This window comes from Dioscorea cayenensis, chromosome 18 (assembly GCF_009730915.1).
Source record: "Dioscorea cayenensis subsp. rotundata cultivar TDr96_F1 chromosome 18, TDr96_F1_v2_PseudoChromosome.rev07_lg8_w22 25.fasta, whole genome shotgun sequence".
Taxonomy (NCBI): Eukaryota; Viridiplantae; Streptophyta; class Magnoliopsida; order Dioscoreales; family Dioscoreaceae; genus Dioscorea; species Dioscorea cayenensis.
This window is the reverse complement of record NC_052488.1, coordinates 6,362,305-6,381,012: the sequence shown is the minus strand read 5'-3', so window position 1 is coordinate 6,381,012 and position 18,708 is coordinate 6,362,305. Positions and strand designations below refer to the sequence as shown.

The 18,708-nt window shown below is 36.4% G+C and overlaps 1 protein-coding gene across 1 annotated transcript; it reads left to right on the top strand.

Moving 5' to 3' along the window:
* Window positions 1-5,334: 5,334 nt before the first annotated feature.
* On the top strand, window positions 5,335-9,147 carry LOC120282023 (14-3-3-like protein). The gene is made up of 6 exons (XM_039288736.1): window positions 5,335-5,484; window positions 5,813-6,252; window positions 6,345-6,423; window positions 6,493-6,615; window positions 8,563-8,679; window positions 8,768-9,147. The coding sequence occupies exons 2-6, from the start codon at window positions 5,846-5,848 to the stop codon at window positions 8,825-8,827; spliced, it is 786 nt and encodes a 261-aa protein (XP_039144670.1). The 5' UTR covers window positions 5,335-5,484; window positions 5,813-5,845; the 3' UTR covers window positions 8,828-9,147.
* The last annotated feature ends 9,561 nt before the right edge of the window (window positions 9,148-18,708 follow it).

Genomic DNA, 18,708 nt, shown 5'->3' with positions numbered 1-18,708 from the left:
AAGAGAGAAGGAAAAAATATGAAAAAAATGGAAGGGTGAATTTAAAAAAAAGGAGAGAAGAAAAAAAATATGGAAAAAATGGAAGGGTGAGTAAAACAAGAGAAGAAAGGAAAATATGGGAAAAATGAAAGGATGGGTTAAAAAAAAAAAGAGAGTAAAAAATGAGGAAAAAAGTAAAGGATGAATTTGAGTGGGGGTATTTTGGTAATTTTATTTTTGCAAGGGCTCCTATAGAAAAAAAATCCTATGAAATTTCTCTCATTACACCATGAAACCTTGGCTTTCTTGGGGTAACGAGAATTTCTATGAAATTTCTCTCATTCCACCTTGAAGCCTTGGCTTTTCTTGGGTTAACGAGAAATTTTTCATGAAATTTCTCTCATTCCACCTTGAAGTCTTGGCTTTCTTGGGGTAACGAGAATTTCTATGAAATTTCTCTCATTCCACCTTGAAGCTTTGGCTTTTCTTGGGGTAATGAGAAATTTTTCATGATTTCTCTCATTCCACCTTGAAGTCTTCACTTTTTGGGGTAACGAGAAATTTTTCATAATTTCTCTAATTCCACCTTGAAGTCTTTGTTAGGGAATACAGCTGTGTATACAGCTGTATATCTATATTTGTATAGCTACCTTATTTATATAACTGTGTATCTATATATACCTTGTACATTGTAGGTTTGTGTTATGAAAAAAATTGATTAATCTTTTTCCACCTAACATGATATCGAGGCGGTTTTTCTAAACCCTAATTTTTTTCCGCACTGCAGTCCCTCGATCCGCGTGTCGTGCCGTCTCGATCCAGCGCCGCCCTCGGCAGCCCACGCCCGACACGCGCCCCTCGGCCTCTGCCATGCCGCGCCTCGACTCGCCACACGCTCGGCCTGGCCTCGCCCACTCATGCCCGCCTCGCCCATGGCGCCTGCGCCTGAGCCCATGCCCGCCGCCCGCCACGCGCCGCCCAGCGTGCCCTCGCCGCCCAGCGTCCTGCGCCGCCCAGCTAGCGCCCCAGCGCCGTCCTCGGCCCTCGCAGCGTCCCAGCGTGACGCCTGCCTAGCGTCCCAGCAGGCCTCCGCGCCCGCTGCGCCGTCCTCGGCCCTCGCGCACGCCCGTGTTGCCCTTGGCCACCGCGCCGCCCTCAGCCCGCGGTGTGTTTTTCCATGGCCTCTGCCCAGGTTTCTTATCTGCAAAAGGCGGACGTCATGCTCAATGGCAAGAATTATAAAGCATGGTCGTCCACTTTACGTGTGCTCCTTCGCGGACTTAATCTTTGGGGTCATGTTGATGGTACCCGTCCGCCTCCAGTTTCTTCTAGTGCCGCCTCTTCTGGCTCCTCTTCGTCTACAGTTACCAGCGCGTCCTCTTCCACGTCTACTGACTTGCTCAAGTGGACTGAGGATGATGCTCGTACCATTGCTATCATCTGTCAGTCCTATGAGCTTCCTATTCGCTTGGCTGTTTGTGATCTTTCTACAGCCAAGGCGATTTGGGATCATCTGCGCGCACTCTATCTTCCTTCCAGTCAGGCGTTGCGCTACTCCTTGCTACAGACTCTCACATCTACCTATCACCGTGAGACGTCTGTCTTGGATTTCTTTGCCGTGCTCAGTGATTTATGGCGTCATTGTGATAAGATGACACCATCTCCTTCTCCGACCTGTGCCCAGTGTCTTGCCATTGCTCAGGATCGTGATTATCTTTGCATTTATGAGTTTCTCATGCGTCTTCGCCCTGAGTTCGAGGCCGTTCGGGCTCAGCTACTGCACCGGGTTACACCTCCGCTCGCTAGTGATACTCGGCATATGTGCTTGCCGAGTAGACTCGTCTTTGGTCCTTAGATGTGATTCCACCACTGCTGCTCCTCACTGTTCTTTGCTGCCTCCCCAGTCAGAACCCAGTCGTTAGCCATTGCTCCTTTCGATGCTCGTCTCCTGGTCTTAGCGCTCCCCGTCCGTCCCTCTATCTCGGGCCTCGGGGGATCGGTTTCTAGTGCACCCTCCCTCGACGGTCGGTTCGGTGTCATTCTCGCCATGCTCCCCGGCCATATTCGATCTTGAGTGTCGTGAAGCTCTAGCGAGCTCGGATGACAAAGACCAGCAAGACAGTGCCCCCACCCCACCCTCAGCTACTCAAAGTGGTCCGTTGTCTGCTGAGCAGTTTCAGCAACTTATTCAGCAGCTTTCCAGGAGTCAGATATCTCCTTCTTCGGCCCCAGTACTCACTCGGGATGCCTCCGACGCCTCCACTCACCCATCGATCGCCTCCGCCCTCTGCTGTGTATTTCTTCATCCTCTTGGTTACTTGACTCTGGAGCTTCTTTTCATATGACCTATGGTGCTATCCACCTTCACTCTCTTCACCCTTTTTCTTCCGATCTTCGTGTCATTATTGCTAATGGCACGACACTCCCTGTCCCTAGTCGTGGCCTCTTACACACCACTCATTTTCATATTCCTGATGTTGCCTTTGTACCACAGCTCTCCATGAACCTTATTTCTGCTAGCCAACTCGCTTCTCTTGGCTATCTTGTTATTTTTGATGAGTTTGGTTGTCGTGTGCAGGATCGTCTTACAGGGACCCTCATTGGAGCTGGCCATCGCCATAGTGGGGTGTATGTGCTCGATCATCTTCGTCTTCCATCCTCTTCTACATTACCAGCAGCCTCTATTTATTGTTTTTTTCATCTGCTCGCTTTCCATCGGTGGCATCATCGGCTCAGCCATCCTAGTGGTTCTCGTCCCTGCTTCTCTTATTCATCGAGGCATTTTAGGTCGTGTTTTTAGTTGATAATTCTCATTCTTGTTCGGGTTGTAAGCTTGGCAAACATGCCTACAACTCCCGTATCCTTCGAGTGTGTCTAGGTGCGGGTCTCCGTTTGAATTAGTTCATTCGGATGTTTGGGGGTCCCTGCCCGTTTGTTTCAAAGGTGGACATCGTTATTATGTTATTTTTTTGTTGATGATTTCTCTCGTTACACTTGGATTTATTTTTATGCGTCTCGTTCCCGAGTTTTTTTAAAGGTTTATATTGATTTCTCTAATATGGTGCGTACTCAATTTTTCTGCCACCATTCGTACTTTCCGTTCCGATTCAGGAGGGGAATATCTTTCTCATGAGTTTCGTGAGGTTCTTGCCTCCCACGGCACTCTTCCTCAGCTCTCTTGTCCTTGTGCCCATGCTTAGAATGGCACTGCTGAAAGGAAACATCGTCATATTCTTGAAACCGCTCGTACTCTTCTCATTGCCTCCAATGTTCCCCTCACTTTTGAGTCGAGGTCGTCTCTCTACTGCATTTACCTCATCAATCTTCAACCCTCTTCCTTTCTTCAGGGTTGTAGTCCAGGGGAATGTTTTTTTCTCCGACCCCACCACGTTATTCTCATCTTCGTGTGTTTGGTTGTTTGTGTTATATCCTCCTTATGCCTCGAGAGCGGACTAAACTTTCTGCTCAGTCTGTTCCTTGTGTCTTCCTTGGTTATAGTCCTGAGCACAAAGGCTATCGGTGTTAGGGGTAAAGAAAATTTTTTTCATAAAAAAAAAAAATCAAACCCTCTCTTCAAACTCACTTTGAGGTCTTTTAACACTCATTGGAGTAAAAAAAAAAAGTGAAATGAAAAGAAAAAAAATCTTTGAAGTGAAAAAAAGAAAAGAAAGAAAAAAATGAAGAGTTCACAAAAATATCTCTTAACAACACTCATTAAAAAAATAGAAGAGTTGACTCTCGTTGGAGTGGAAAAAGAATCTTTTCTTGAAATAAAAGGAAGGGTAAAAAAAATGAAAGTTTCATAAAAAAAATGATGCTGAATAAAAAAAATGAATGAATGAAAATTTTTGCAAAGAGAAGAAAAAGAGAAAAAATGTCTCTTGTCACCATTCATTGAAAAAGTTAAGTTGACAAAAAAATTTCTTAAAACCCCTTATGAGGTCTTTTTCAAAAAATGAGTTTGAGATCCATTTTAAAATCAAGTCAAAATTATCAAGTTAATGACCTAACTATGTTGAAGGTCACGACTTAAAATAAAAAATAAAAAAAAAATCCAATGAGCAAGACTCAAAATCATTGAAGAGTCAAGATCTAAATATCATATAAACGACAAAATGCAACTCTGAAGTTTCAAGACATCAAGTAGTCAAAGACTTGAGGAGCTTCACAAGTCAAGGAGCTGGAGATTTTACAAGCACAAAAAAGCCAAAGTCTTCGGAGAAAAAAAGCAAAGGTGACCAAGTAGGCAACTCGTAAATGTAGAGTGGCCGCAGCTTGGACTAAGCTATGTGTCAAGACACAAACCCACATAAAAAAAGGAAATCGAGGAGAGCTACATCCACAAAGCTAAAAGGATCTTCTGACATACTTTCAGCATAGGAGTCAAGAGCGCCAGCTAAAAATAAATTTTGAAGAGCATGAGAGAAATAGCTCTTTCTAAAAAAAAAAAAAAAAAATCTCTTGTTAAGCTCTCTTAGAGAATAGCTCTCTTACTTTTGTATTATTGTCTATGATCATGTATTCGCATGCATCTTTGAAATTAAATATAAAAAAATTATTATGTTTACTCAGTTACTTCTCATTCACACTTGTTTCTTAATCGGAGGTTCCCATGACATTGTCTGGGGTAATTAATATTAGGGGTTTACCATTAATAGGAGTCATGAACCTGTAATCATCTGAAATATAAAAAAAATTAAATTTTGATTTGTGATCTATGCTTTTCAACCGGTCATAATCCTAATTAAAGGCCGAGTGGAAAGAAAGGATCCCACATTTACTGATATCAATTATAAGATTTTAGGTCATATTTAGTTTATTGCATGGACAAAATACAAAAAATATTTTTTAATTAATTAATGTTCACTAGTTATATATATGGTTATAATAAGTCAATATCAAATCTTGGACGAGTTGGTTAAAACATATCTTTCTCAAGGAAAGGCCGCCAATTCGAATCTTCTAAAGATTGGGAATTTTAATAAAATTTTTGCTAAAAAAATTTTTAAAAAAATTGTCAACCCGCCAGATTGAACCCGGGTGACTCGGCGGGTCAACCCGGCAGGTTGTCGGGTTGGAAAAACCCAACCCGTAACCAGGCCCACTACAATGTGGGCCGGTTATGGGTTGCCAGCCCGGCCCGTCGGGTCTGCTGACCCGGTGGGTTTCAGCGGGCCAATTACAGGCCGGGCCGGGCCAAAAATCGGCCGTGCCCCTCTAACCAAAGTAACTCGGACTAACAAAAATTTAAAAAGCGGGAAGTCCGACGACTTGATGCAACAGCTGTCTCTGCCATGTGCCAATCTTGTATTGGTCTTCATGGCGAGGGTTCCTAGGGCCTGACAGCTCATCCTCGAAACACCCCCGGGCCCACACGTTCTACTCCACCACCAGCGGAACAGATGGTTATCTCCCCCGTGAGAACCAAGATCAGGGTCGAGACACAAATAGCTCTTCTTTTTAGGGTTTTCATTTCTCAACCCTCTAAATCTCCCTAAATCCCAGGTATTGCTGCGATTAATGCTCTATATTCACTGACATCTTCTGATTTACTTGATTTTGTTGGATAGATTTGATTACGGTTTTGAATTTTTTTCTTCATTACTGCGAGTATTTTGGTGAATTTTTGTGATTCTTGCTGTTGGTGTTGGTGAATGAGGTGAAGATGCTTGAGATGCATGATTTATTTGGGGAAATTGCACAATAAATGATTAGGGTTCTGGATTAGGTTTAGATGATAGGAAATCATAGAATTATTTTCCATGATTTTGACTATGGATCTAGGTTTGTGATGGTTTCTTACTGTATATTCTTATACTCTATGTTAATTTAGGGTTTTAGTAACTAAGAGGGAATAAAAGCAAAAATGTCTCCGGTTGAATCATCTCGGGAGGACAATGTTTATGTGGCCAAGCTCGCTGAGCAGGCTGAAAGGTATGACGAGATGGTTGAAGCCATGGAGAAGGTTGTCAAGGCGGTTGACACTGAGGAACTCACTGTTGAGGAGCGCAACTTGCTTTCTGTAGCTTACAAGAATGTGATCGGTGCCCGTCGTGCTTCATGGCGTATCATCTCCTCCATTGAGCAGAAGGAGGAGAGTCGCGGGAATGAGGATCATGTGTCCCTGATCAAGGAGTATCGGGGAAAGATCGAGGCTGAGCTCAGCAAGATCTGTGATGGTATTCTGAAATTGCTTGAGTCTCATCTCATCCCATCCTCCACTGCTGCAGAATCCAAGGTCTTCTACCTCAAGATGAAGGGTGACTACCATAGGTTCGATAAAATTTTGACACAGGAAATGGATGTGATAGTATGAGCTTGCTTGTTCGTTCTCCGATATTTATCATCCTTTGTTATTTATGCAGGTACCTTGCGGAGTTTAAGACAGGAACGGAGAGAAAGGAGGCTGCAGAGAACACTCTCTTGGCATATAAGTCTGCGCAAGTAAGACTTCTATAGCTTTGCCATTTTGTTGAATTATGACTTAGAATCTTACTACACTACTATTTAAAGGATATTGCTCTGCCTGAACTGGCTCCTACTCATCCGATAAGGCTTGGACTTGCTCTTAACTTCTCAGTCTTCTACTATGAGATTCTGAACTCTCCTGATCGGGCATGCAATCTCGCTAAGCAGGTTTATCACTTGTTTCCAATGCCTTATGCTATATATTTCTTTAGTTTTAATTGGCATCAAGCACTTTGTCATCCTTCAATGTACCTGTTTTATATTTTTTGTTTCATTTATTTATTGTGCTTATTCATCTATCCTTTAAAGAATTAGTTGTGAATTTTAGTAAATCACAGCTAAGATGTGAGCTTGCAATGTATCTGCAAGAACTGTATTTATCAGAATCCAGCTTACATAATAGTCATATAGGAAAACATGTTAGATTTCATGAAAATTGAATGCACTTTTCTAATAGGAAGACCTTGAGAAATTTATTGTAAAGTGGCATTGCATCAACCTTATCATGGGTTTTCAAGTTTTATTTTTTTAAGATGTTTGGGATTATGGTGTTAATCCTATATTTGATCTATCTATTTAATGGGAATTATTGTCTGTAACAACTTGAGTTCAGATTGGTCTTTTCAGGAATTTTCTTGCTCTAATAGCCTAGTATTGTTATTTGTCCATTATGTGATTTGTGCTTGGGATTTTGGTTTTGAATTGTCCTTGTTCCTACACAGAAAAGAGTCCAATATTTTATGCTAATTATGTTTTATAGGTACTGACTAAATATCATAGCAATCAACTTCTATTCTGTTTGGGTTTGTGATTTTCTGTCCAATTCCTTTTTCATTTATAGCCATCTATGTGAAATCACGGGTACTTAAGTGTTGGTTTGGTGTGTATATATATATATATATATATGCTTTTGTGCCTAGGATCATGTTCACCCTGCAAGTTGTAAATGTGTCACGGGTTTACTTTTGACAATTAAGTATTTTCTATTGGTACACTGATGATTCTCTGCTGTTAGTGTTTTTTTCTTCAACATTAAACCCATCTTTTCTTGCCCCCCATTTCTATTGATATCTTTGCACACTAAATAAGTTTTTGCTTTATTTTATATGTAAAAAGGTTTGTAATTGGATTAACATATGCATGAAGGATCATGTTTGGAATAAGTTAGTAGAATCAGTCCTGATGTGTAGCAACCACTAGTGTGCTTGGTGGAACACTTCACTATTTTGATAGAATATTATCGATTACGATTAATACTAGTTTAAAACTAAGTTAAAAGAAAACAGGATCTTGCATAAATAAAATTAAGGAAAAAGAAAACCAGGCACACATGGTAGAAAAAGTGCCACAGCAACATAAAGCAAGGGTACGAAACACACATTCCAAGACACAACCTTTTCAGTTGACTTTTTAACTATTTCTTTTATCTTTTATTTTTATGTTTTTTGTTTGGGAACACTTTCTTTCCTTTCTTTTTCATTGTTTCAGTGCTTTTGTTTTTTGTTTTGCTTTTTTGTTTTTGTCTCAACTTTATATTTTGTTGTCACATTGGTTTCTCTCACAATCATGTTATGGTAACTTATGAGTGAATCTGATATTTTGGGATATGAATTAGTTAAACCATTCAATAAATGAAGATCTATGGATGTGTGGGTTGCCTTCAACATACCTCCTGCTGTGTAGTTAGCCTAAATGCAAGAATGCTCCTGTGTTCATACTATTTGCTGGTTCTCGATAAATATTTCATACTCCATGAACTTCCACTCTCTTACGTGAACTGCAGCAGGAGATGATATATTTTTAAATTAAGATATTGTGTAGTGATAATGTTCGAAACCTGCTAATGCTGCTATGGAAGTAGAGACCAACAAGTTGAATTAGATTCATAATATTAAGCACTACAACCCAATTATGAAGAAGTACGTCCACAAGTTGAGTACATTCTTAAATCTCAGTATAGTTATAGATCTATACTAAGTGTTCTTCTCAGTTACTTACCATCTAGTTTTTGATGCACATGGTTTAGTGAGAATATAAAAATACTGAGTCGAATTCGTTTGTAATATTCTTGGCTAAATGGTGTTCTGTTTGATGTTTTGACTCCATCTCTGGCAGGCCTTTGATGAGGCAATCTCAGAGCTGGACACCCTGGGTGAGGAGTCTTACAAGGACAGCACATTGATCATGCAGCTTCTTCGGGACAACCTCACTCTATGGACCTCTGACATCTCGGTCTTCTTCATAACTTGAAAACATTTTCATTTTATTTGGTCTTTTATTTAACAATAATACATATGCTTTCTTTTTATTGCTTTGGCAGGAGGATCCTGAGGATTCAATGAGGGACGCCACAAAAGGTGAAACCGGCGATGGTCATTAATCCTGGAGCTTGTGACACTAGAATCGGTGGTAAATTTCAGGTTCTTTTGTGTCGTAGATGTTGTGGAAAATCTATATAAAGTTGGACATTATCACTCAAAATGACAGCAGAATGGTTTGGCGATCAACAAACTTAGTTGGGCCTTTTAAGTCGAATTTGTTCTAATGATTGTTAATGATTCTGTTGCTCTTTTATGCATATCTTTTCTTGAATTAGCTTGTTATATTCAGAAGTGGTCTGCATGGGTGAAGTGAAACTTAGCTGTATTCTTGAACTTGGACTAGTATTATGAATGATCAGCTTGACTTGTTATGTTCAAACTGCTTTTATGTATTTATTTATTTATTTATTTTATTCAATTTGAGTCATGAAATGATTCTATGGTGTTTATAATATCTAACCAAAGAGGAATTTAACAAAACTCTAGTGTTGATGGGCATTTTATTGAAGTCAATAGGTTCGTATGTCTTTTTGAACTTGATGTTCAAGTTGTTTGACTGGAGGTTTCACACACACACACACACACACAAGGGAAAAGGTGTTTGTAATTTTATTTTAACAATTTTACGCTCATTCTTATGAGGTTATTTATTTTTAGTAAAAACATACTATTTTTCCCCTTTGGCACCTTGTAGTCATGAAGAAAAGGAGAAACGTGGATAACTCATCTAGGGAGTGCTTTTTCTTCCCCCTGGTTTTTTTATTCACAGAATGATTTAAGTATTTATTATTATCTTGTCATGTATTTCTCACAGAACGAGTTTAATATTTTATGAACTATATTACTATATTATCTATTTAAGTATTTATCTTAAATTGAAGACAAATTTAATATTTTATTTGTATTATATATTATATATTTTCATTTCTTACTTTCTAAAAGAAAAAAGTTATTTATATTCGGTATTGTATGTTTAAATTCTTTCTACTGATATAAATGGTTATGTTAGATATTAAATCATTTTTTGTTGTTGACACCCAAACATAACAAATAAAAGCTTAAAATGCTTAGATTACTGCATGAAGTAAATTTACTTAAAAAGCACTTTTATCAAATATTAATATAAAAAATAGTATGTTGGTGGTTCTATCATGTAGGTTGATAATGGAGTCTTATCCTCTTTTTAGATAAAACTTTTAGGGCTCATTTCCTACTGTTATCCTTTGTTTAATTGGCAATATGATATGATAGTTTTATCCTATTGGCCCATTTTATCATGTCGGCCACATGATAATAAATCATATGGGGGTAGTTAGGATAGAAAAATGTAGGATGTGATAAAAAAAGAAATTTATTTTTTCCCTATTATTTGGTTTGTCTTTTTTATATACGGTTTCATTGTATCTTTTCTTTTGATCTTTTAAACACAATGCTTGGAACAAAAAACTTGCCAACAACTAAATAGAATTTTAATTTTACTATTTTAAGTAGGATTTTAAACATTTTTAGAGTGGTTAAAAGGTTTCTCCTCAATCTTCGTCCTTGAGCAGATTATTTTTCATCCAAATTTTCTTTTTTAATCATGTCTTATTTTTAGTTTCTCTAGTTTAATTATTTTTGTTTTCAAATTGATTTTGATGTGATCTATTTATTTTCCATTAATGAGTTTGTTACTCTAACTTTATGCCATATTGATGACTGTGTATAATTTTTTCCAAAGAATTAAATATTAACTATAACTTTTGCAATAGAATCTATATATTTGTGAAAATTTAAAATATACCAATAAGTAAATCATTAAGGAAAAAATTCAAAAAAAAGTCTATTTTAAAAAAATATATATAACTATAGTATAAAGGGTAATTTTGTTTATTTACATATCATTCATATCATATCCTGTCATTATCCAGTCCACTTCAAACATAAAATAGAATAGCATCAAACATATGATAGGATATGAGCTTATCATGCTTTCTTTCTACTCCTATCCAGTCCTCATATCATATCCGTGCATATCCTATCATGTCCACCAAACGGGCCCTTAAGGTTGATTTAGTGAACATGATAGGATTAGGACCGACATAATATAAGAATTGGATAAGGGTAGGTAAGGATGTAGACATAATAAGCTAACATCCTATCTAGTGTTTGATGTGTACTAGATAAATCCTCAAATAGCATTTGGTTATTTTATTTTATTTATCTCGGATAGCATTTGGTTATTTTATTTTATGTTTTAGTAGACCACAATATGATATGAATTATATACAAATAGATAGAGTTATCATTTATAATATATATATTTAAAGTTGATTTTTTTTTAACTTTTTCTTATGATTTTTTTATTGATATATTTATTATAGTTTCTATTAAATTATTAAAAAAATATATAACCTATAAATAATACAAGAAAAAACAATTTAGATTTTGTACATGTAACAAAATAAATAGATTTGAGGGTCTCCCACATCAAAATCAATTAAAAAATCGATGAGAGAAACTAAAGATAAAATATAATTAAGGAAGAGATTCAAATGAGTTTGACGAAAAAACCCTTCAACCGTTTCAGATACGAGAAACCTTATTTGTAATAATGAAATTGATGTCCTATCCAGTTATTGACAAGCTTTTTTTGTCCCATGCTTTGAGTTCGACGATAAAAAAAGGGATACAAAAATAATCCAGTAAATTATATTTTACAAAGCTAAAAGTGAGAAAAACACGAAATTTAATTCCAAAATTTGACAATGAAAATCTTTCACATGAAATCTGGGTATCCGATTTTATTATTATTATTATTATTATTATTATTATTATTAATAGCATATAAATAGGGGTACTTAATGTTATTCAAATTAGCACTTAACAATAGTATATTTAGTCAAATAATTTCTTTCGAAATACTCATGTTTTAAGTTTTATTCCTCACATTTAGAGATTTTATATAGTCTATATGTCATATTCATTCATTTTTTTACTAATTATCTACATTTCAATTTTCATAATTATTTTATTAGAAAATTTTATTTGCATCTACATTTTTATAAGTTAAATAAATAAGTTGACAAATTATAATCGAAGAATTGGCAAAACGTATGCATTTTGAAAATAATATTAAATTCTGAAGATATCAGAATATGTTAAAAACATGATTGAATATTTATATCTTAAAAATTTGGATTGACTACTCAATATGGTGTTTCCAATCCGATACCTAAAAACTTATCTTAAAAAATTCGGATATCAGATTGGATGATTGGATTTAGTTCTCCCACCCCTAATAGAAAGAGAATATTTTTTTAAAAAAAAAACACCAACATGAATGTTAATGTCAAATATATAGGTTTTTAAGAAAAATTAAAATTTAAAAATATTTATAGTAATTAGTAATTATTTAGTTTATTTATCTGAATAATTGTATAAATAATTTTCTTGCTAGTTGGAGTAACCTAATTGCATAACTTAGTTTAGTCATCAATTAAACAAAATTCAATTGTAATTTTAAAATAATTTAATTTAATTATTATTTAATTAATCAAACTCATTAATTTTATTTGATAATGCAAATTCAAATTGCAACCCAAACTACAGACAATCAATGTCAATTTTGACATTGGAAGGCATGAGTACCATCTTAATTTCATGACTCTTAAGAACTCTCATAGTATGATCAACACCATATATATGAATGATAAAAAAAATTAAAGGTATTGAAACAAACTTTTAAATTTTTTATTTTTTAGAAAAAATAGACCTCTTGATAAATATATATAACTTTTAAATGGTATACTAGAGGAAACCAATTAAATATATAAGAATTTCATAATAATTATGATTAGATGGAGGTTTTTCTAAAAATAGAAAATTTAAATGCATAGCTAAGTTGCACTAAAGAAAATTGCATAGAGTCACACTAAAATAGTAGGACTTTTGGGTTCATAATAACAATAGATTGATTAAAATATTAAATAAAAAGTTTTAATAAAAAATTATTATTTTTTTAATTACGTTTCGTTATGAAATGAGAAAATAAGCCACTAAACAAGTAGAAAGAACAGAATGGAGGATAATTGCATATACTCAAATTGGTGCATTAGGGCTAACTTCCTCCAAAGTGATTTATAAAGATTTCATTATAACATTTCAATTTAATATTTTTACAAAATTTATAATATTTTTCATTATTATTGTAAAAAAAATATAATATTTTATGGCTTTGATAAGTTTTATGTTTTTCTTTTAAGTATTTTATTTGGCTTGTAGGGCTCTTTAATTAAAGATTTGTTCCCAATCTATAGCCTATAATAGCCAATTTTTTTTTATTATTTTATTTTATTCTTTTGAGAAAAATCGATGAACCACATGGACTAAAACTGGAAAAGAATAGAATACAAAGATTAATTGAGATATGTATGAGAAGAATAATGAAAACAAAACAATTATTAAAAAATCCACTATATATGGAGATTAAAATATTAAAGACAAAAAATAATGCTAAAAAAAATACTAAACAAAACAGGATTCGGATGATGTGAGTAATCTTTCCTTAGGTGTTAGAAATGTTCGATAATCTCTTGTGACTCCAACGAATGCTCAATGAAGTTGAGACTTCTTCTGATTATCTGTAACAACTCCTTGAGCTTTGCCATTTTTATTTAAAGCTTCATTAACCGAAGCAATAAGCATATGATTAATTTTGCAGATAATGGGAAGATATGAAACCACTCTGCAATTGAATATAGGGTTATTTCTTTTTAGCCAGATTGCCCAACAAATTACTCAAATCAAAAGGTTCCTAAGACCATTCAATTAAAAAAATTGCCATTTCCCATAAGGACCAGACCTCCTTTAGGGTAGGAGGGGATGCATGGGGTGTTAAAAAAGTTACCAAAATGTGTCTAGATCATCGTGGAAAATTGACAGGTTACTAACAGGTGGTCCACTGTTTCCTTTGCCTCATGTCAAAGTATACATGTAGTTGTTGCAATTCTATTGCATCCACACTTCCCTGTTTTATCCATGGCCAGGATCTTTTTATCCTATGCTAGCTAATTGAAAATTTTAATTTTACATGGCCAAGGACCTTCCCGTAACGGTTTGCTGAAAGGGCATCACAAACTAGTGTCATTCATAATGGTGCAAAAAATTTAACTGAGAAAGTCTTGTTTTTGCTAACCGAGAAGGATTTAATTAGCATTGCAAACATTCATCATTAAGAAAGGGCATCACAAGCATCTTCTCACAAGGTTCTAAGAACCAACCCTTCAATTTAACTTGAGTTGACTTGGACCTGAAGTTCAAGGAGGCTGTTATTGAGATGAGTTGCTAGAACTAAACAAAATTTGTGAATTGTTAGAAAGGGATTCTGCCTTTCTTGAAAGAGGTTTGGTCAAGTGTCTATAAGCGATGTCCCCTCAAACCATCGATCAAGCTAGAATAGAGTGGTTTTCCTATCCTTTAACACTTGGACATCTCCTTGGAGGAAAGTGGGTCAACAACTTATATGCTTTCCAGAAGAAAGTTTTTTCCTATTTGGTGATGTGTGGAGTAGCGATATTAGTTGCTCAAACATATTATAATTGATAGAGACCACTAGTGACCAACACCAAGTCCTTCAAGTTGAAAGTTTCCACCACCATTTAGCTAGGAGGGCTCTTTTGAAGTCTTATAAGTTTAGTATACCCAGCCCCCTTGCTCCTTGGATTTGCAAATTCGCGACCAAGACACTAGCCGATATTTTGAACGAGCATGATCCCTGCCTTTCCAAAGGAAATCCCTCCAAGTTTTGTCATTCTCTTTAATAGCCTATACCGATAGTTTGAAAATTGATATCCGCTAAGCGAGGATCGCCGAAAGCACTAAGTTAATTAATGCCAGTCTTCCCCAGTATAAATATACTAAAGTTTCCAAGAAGTAAGTTGACTTTTGATCATTTGCATAAGAATTGTCTAATCCTGGCACTGAGCACTCCAACCAGAGATTGGAATGCCTAAATAAATGATAGGAAGTTACTCAATAGAGAAATTATGTGTACTTGTTTCTGCAGGGTCTAGGAATGTACCATACTTAGAGGGATATAGTCCACTTTTAAGAAAGTTAATAGCAAGACCGGAAATGCCTTCAAAAGGGTAAATGATAAGTTTGAAGATCCTAAGATCTTTAATACCTCATGTTGTAATTAGGAGCAAATCATTTTCATATTGCAAATCTTCAATACCATTTGCCACTTGACGGGACCTCTAGGGTATGTGAAAATATTCAAATATAAATATGAGAATATGCAAATAATATTACAATTGGTTCGCAAATACCGCAAGTGTATTGGTAGTCAAATAATATCTCGTAGGTGAGCACAAGGGTCGTATTTCCCCAAGAATAGCGAGAGGCTCTTATTACTTTCTTTTCAATTAATCAATTGCCTAAACGTTTACATTCTTTCTTTAATCTACTTCTACAATATATTACACAATATAATTGGATAATCATTAAGCACAATTGGAAGGAGTTTAGAGGTTGTATGATAGTTATCTTGATTATTACTTATGGTAGGCGTTGAGTGTGATAATCGTGTTCTAGAATTGGACCGGAGGAATTCAAAGGCCTACTAGTCCCAATCTCTTGGCAACTAGGTCTAAATCATTAGGAACTTAAGATGAAATCTCTTCCACACCAGCTTCCTATGCTTTCCTTAAGTTCAAGAACTCCACTAGAAGAGACAAATCAAACCCTAAGCCTAAGAGCAGTCGATCGCTAATCTAGAGCTCTAGCAATATCTAACCTCTTAGAGAATGCATAGATCTAACATAGCATGTGTCTCCTAATGTGGGGGCATATCTTCCTCATCCACACTAACAAGAATATCATTCAAGCACATATGCAATGATTCACAAAAACTAGAAAGATTTATTAAATTATCAATCAAGATTCATAAACAATAATCGAGGGACCTAAACATAAAATTCCCCTCGAATTAGGTTCTTATAGAATATAGAGTAATCAATTAAAGAAAAAAGAACCATAAGACCAAAGAATAGATAAGCGTTCAAAGAATTCCTAAACTAACTCCCTCCAATAAGTACACTGAGGTTAAAGGTGAGAGGATCCCAAGATTGACAAGATGACACCGAACGCCTTCGCACGCCCTCCTCTAACAATGATCGTTGGATTATCCTTGATAAACTCACAGGGATCTGTTGGAAAATGGAAGAAACTCATCTCCAGTCGCTCAGATTTCTAGAACTTAGGCCGTCCTACTTTATTTTGCAAAAGAATCTCTTCGAGATTGAAAAATCTGACACACCAATTTGCGTGCGTGTACCTCAAGTTCATGGGTGTTGAAGTAATAAAGTACCCAACAGCTCGAGTAATCAAATCCACATGGAACAGGTTACTAGTACTGACTACTTCTCTGATATCTAGCCTAATGATAAATCGGATCATATGATGATCTAATGTGCAAAGAAATGAATACCGAAGACGAATATGTAAGGGTAAAATAGAGGGAGTTCTCAATTAGTAAAAGTGGGACATTCGGGAAATGCTCCACCCAAGATTCAGGTATTAGGTATCGGGTGTGCAAAGATAATCGGATCCCATCTCTAGATCACTGATATTGGTCCTCTACGAGGTCCTGATGGAGAAATCTCTGAGTCTCAACACCTTACACCACATATGACCGCATAGCACTCTAGGGATTCCAAAGGGTCTATCCGATTCCTAAGAATAGACCTAACCCTACCTCTAGGTAAAAGTTCCCTAACCCCCTATAAGGTCCTGACGGAGAAATCTCTCAATCTCATGCCTCACATCAAATATGGTTGCATAAAGCTTAGGGAATACGGAGATAGAATACACCAATCATAGGGGAAAGGGGACGCTCCACTATCTCTTGACTCACCCTCTAAACCATCTTCAATCTTGAGGTTCTAATCCTAATGGAGACCCCTCTCTCACCAAGGTGAACAAATCATGCAAACCAAACAACCATAAGATCAATAAGGCAAACAATCATTAAGCAAACAAGATTGAAAGTTGAAACTCAACCAAACTCAGATTAAATAGAAACACAAAGCAAATCTACACAATATTAGAATCTTAGGGTTTACAAGCCCAAATACCCTCTACGGTTTAGCTCTCCATGAGGCAATATACAAAACAAACCATCAATGAATGAAAGTATATAAAAGCCATATAAATAAACCCCCCCTATATCTGAACTGATGGTCTTGATGGAGAGTTTCGACGTCTTGATGGGATTCACTCCGAAGCTAGGTTCACCGGTGGCTTTCTTGGTGCTATGATGGAGGAGGAATCGATCAAAGTTGGTGAAGAAATGTCTACTAAGACGCAAAGACCTCTTCTCCAAACCCTAGCCGTCTCACCCCTCAAGAGGCACACAAAGGATGTCAAAAGAATAGGGAAAAATGGATATATATAATCAGAAATCGGGCTGTCACTTGCCTCCTTGTGATCGTGTGAACAGTATTTTTACTACAGTAGTGCTACATTATTTTGCTAGGGCTCACACACTCTTCTCTTAAGGCCACATGGTCGGACACACATCCACGTGGTAGGTTATGAGGCTTTTCATCATCGATTCATCATTGGAAGGCTCTTACATTCTTCACACAAATAGAGATATGGGAGTGTGACTACCTTTGTGCCCTTCCAACTCAAATTTAGCTTGAATTCTTTTGGAAGTTGGCACACACCCCCATGTACATGAGCTCCTCTTGTGTCTTGATCCTTATGTTGTACAAAAACTCCCAAAATGTGCTTTCATAACCTATCTTTGCTTCTTTTTCTTCCTTCAAGGCATTCAAAACCAAATTACACAGAAGAACGCCAAATACACTTTATGAGACATAAATCATGGTAAAAATGATGCTTAATGCATATAAAATATATAGAGAAATATGTCTACTCAAGCACTTATCAAAATCCTAGGGTTTATATAAAATCAAGTCCACCACTGCCTCACCACGAGCTTTGTGATGCCCATGGTGTATAAGTTGTTGCTTGGGTTCCAAGTCTCGTCTTGGCACAGCTCTTTGGGCGTTGTGTGGTGAGATCATGGGCATGAAGGATTTTACAACGGCCGTTGTGGCTTTTGTGTTGCTTCCAATGGTTTCATGCTGCCATGCCTTGATAACGACAGTGTTGGGTATGGACAACATCCATGGTAAGATACCACCATGGCCTTTGTGAGCCGTGGTGAGGCTCTAATTCAGCAACTTAGCCTATTTTGCTTCAAAACACCCTTGTATTCACTCCTTTTTCTCTAAAACAAAAATTAAGCCGTGGTGAACAAAAGAATGAAATTTCGTACTAATTAGGTACTAAACATGTCAGAATTCATGCTGAATGTAGTGCAAATGATATAAAAAACATGAACTATTTTGCACTTATCACCACTCCATGGAAGAATTTTGTGTTGGTGTCCACTTCTTTGAGCAACTTGATTCTCGATCATTGCTTCTAATATACCTCTACTTAGTGGAGCGTGGTAGCAAGATTCTCACCAATGCCTAATTCCTTTGTTTGATCTTTAGGGGTTATTTCCTCACTTTTTTGTGAATGTCTAGCGAACCCAGTTGAAGGACCAGACATTTTTTTTTCTTACTAATTGAACCAAACTGCTTTTTTGCCCACTCACAAAGCATTAGCTTCAAGAGGACCAACATTTTTGAGAAGGTGAATGCACCACAATTTTTGAAGATAGGTGAATTTCACCAGTCACTAATTAAGTCATTAAAACCCTCAATCGTTTCTCATGATGATTTATATTTAAATGGTCTAGATGGAAAGAAATGGGGCCGGCTTCAAGAATGATGGGTGCAAGGTCTTATTAGTATCTAGTAAGTGGAGTTTTGATGGAATCAAACAATGACAACCATTCCCGGGAGACTAGGAAATGATCTAATGAAACCAACATGGGGTC

Excerpts from the sequence above, each read along its gene's own strand:
- LOC120282023 (XM_039288736.1), top strand. The coding sequence starts at position 5,846 with ATGTCTCCGGTTGAATCATCTCGGGAGGACAATGTTTATGTGGCCAAG. Across the intron at positions 6,253-6,344 it reads ATGAAGGGTGACTACCATAG|GTACCTTGCGGAGTTTAAGA; the intron begins GTTCGATAAAAT and ends TTATTTATGCAG. Across the intron at positions 8,680-8,767 it reads TATGGACCTCTGACATCTCG|GAGGATCCTGAGGATTCAAT; the intron begins GTCTTCTTCATA and ends TTGCTTTGGCAG.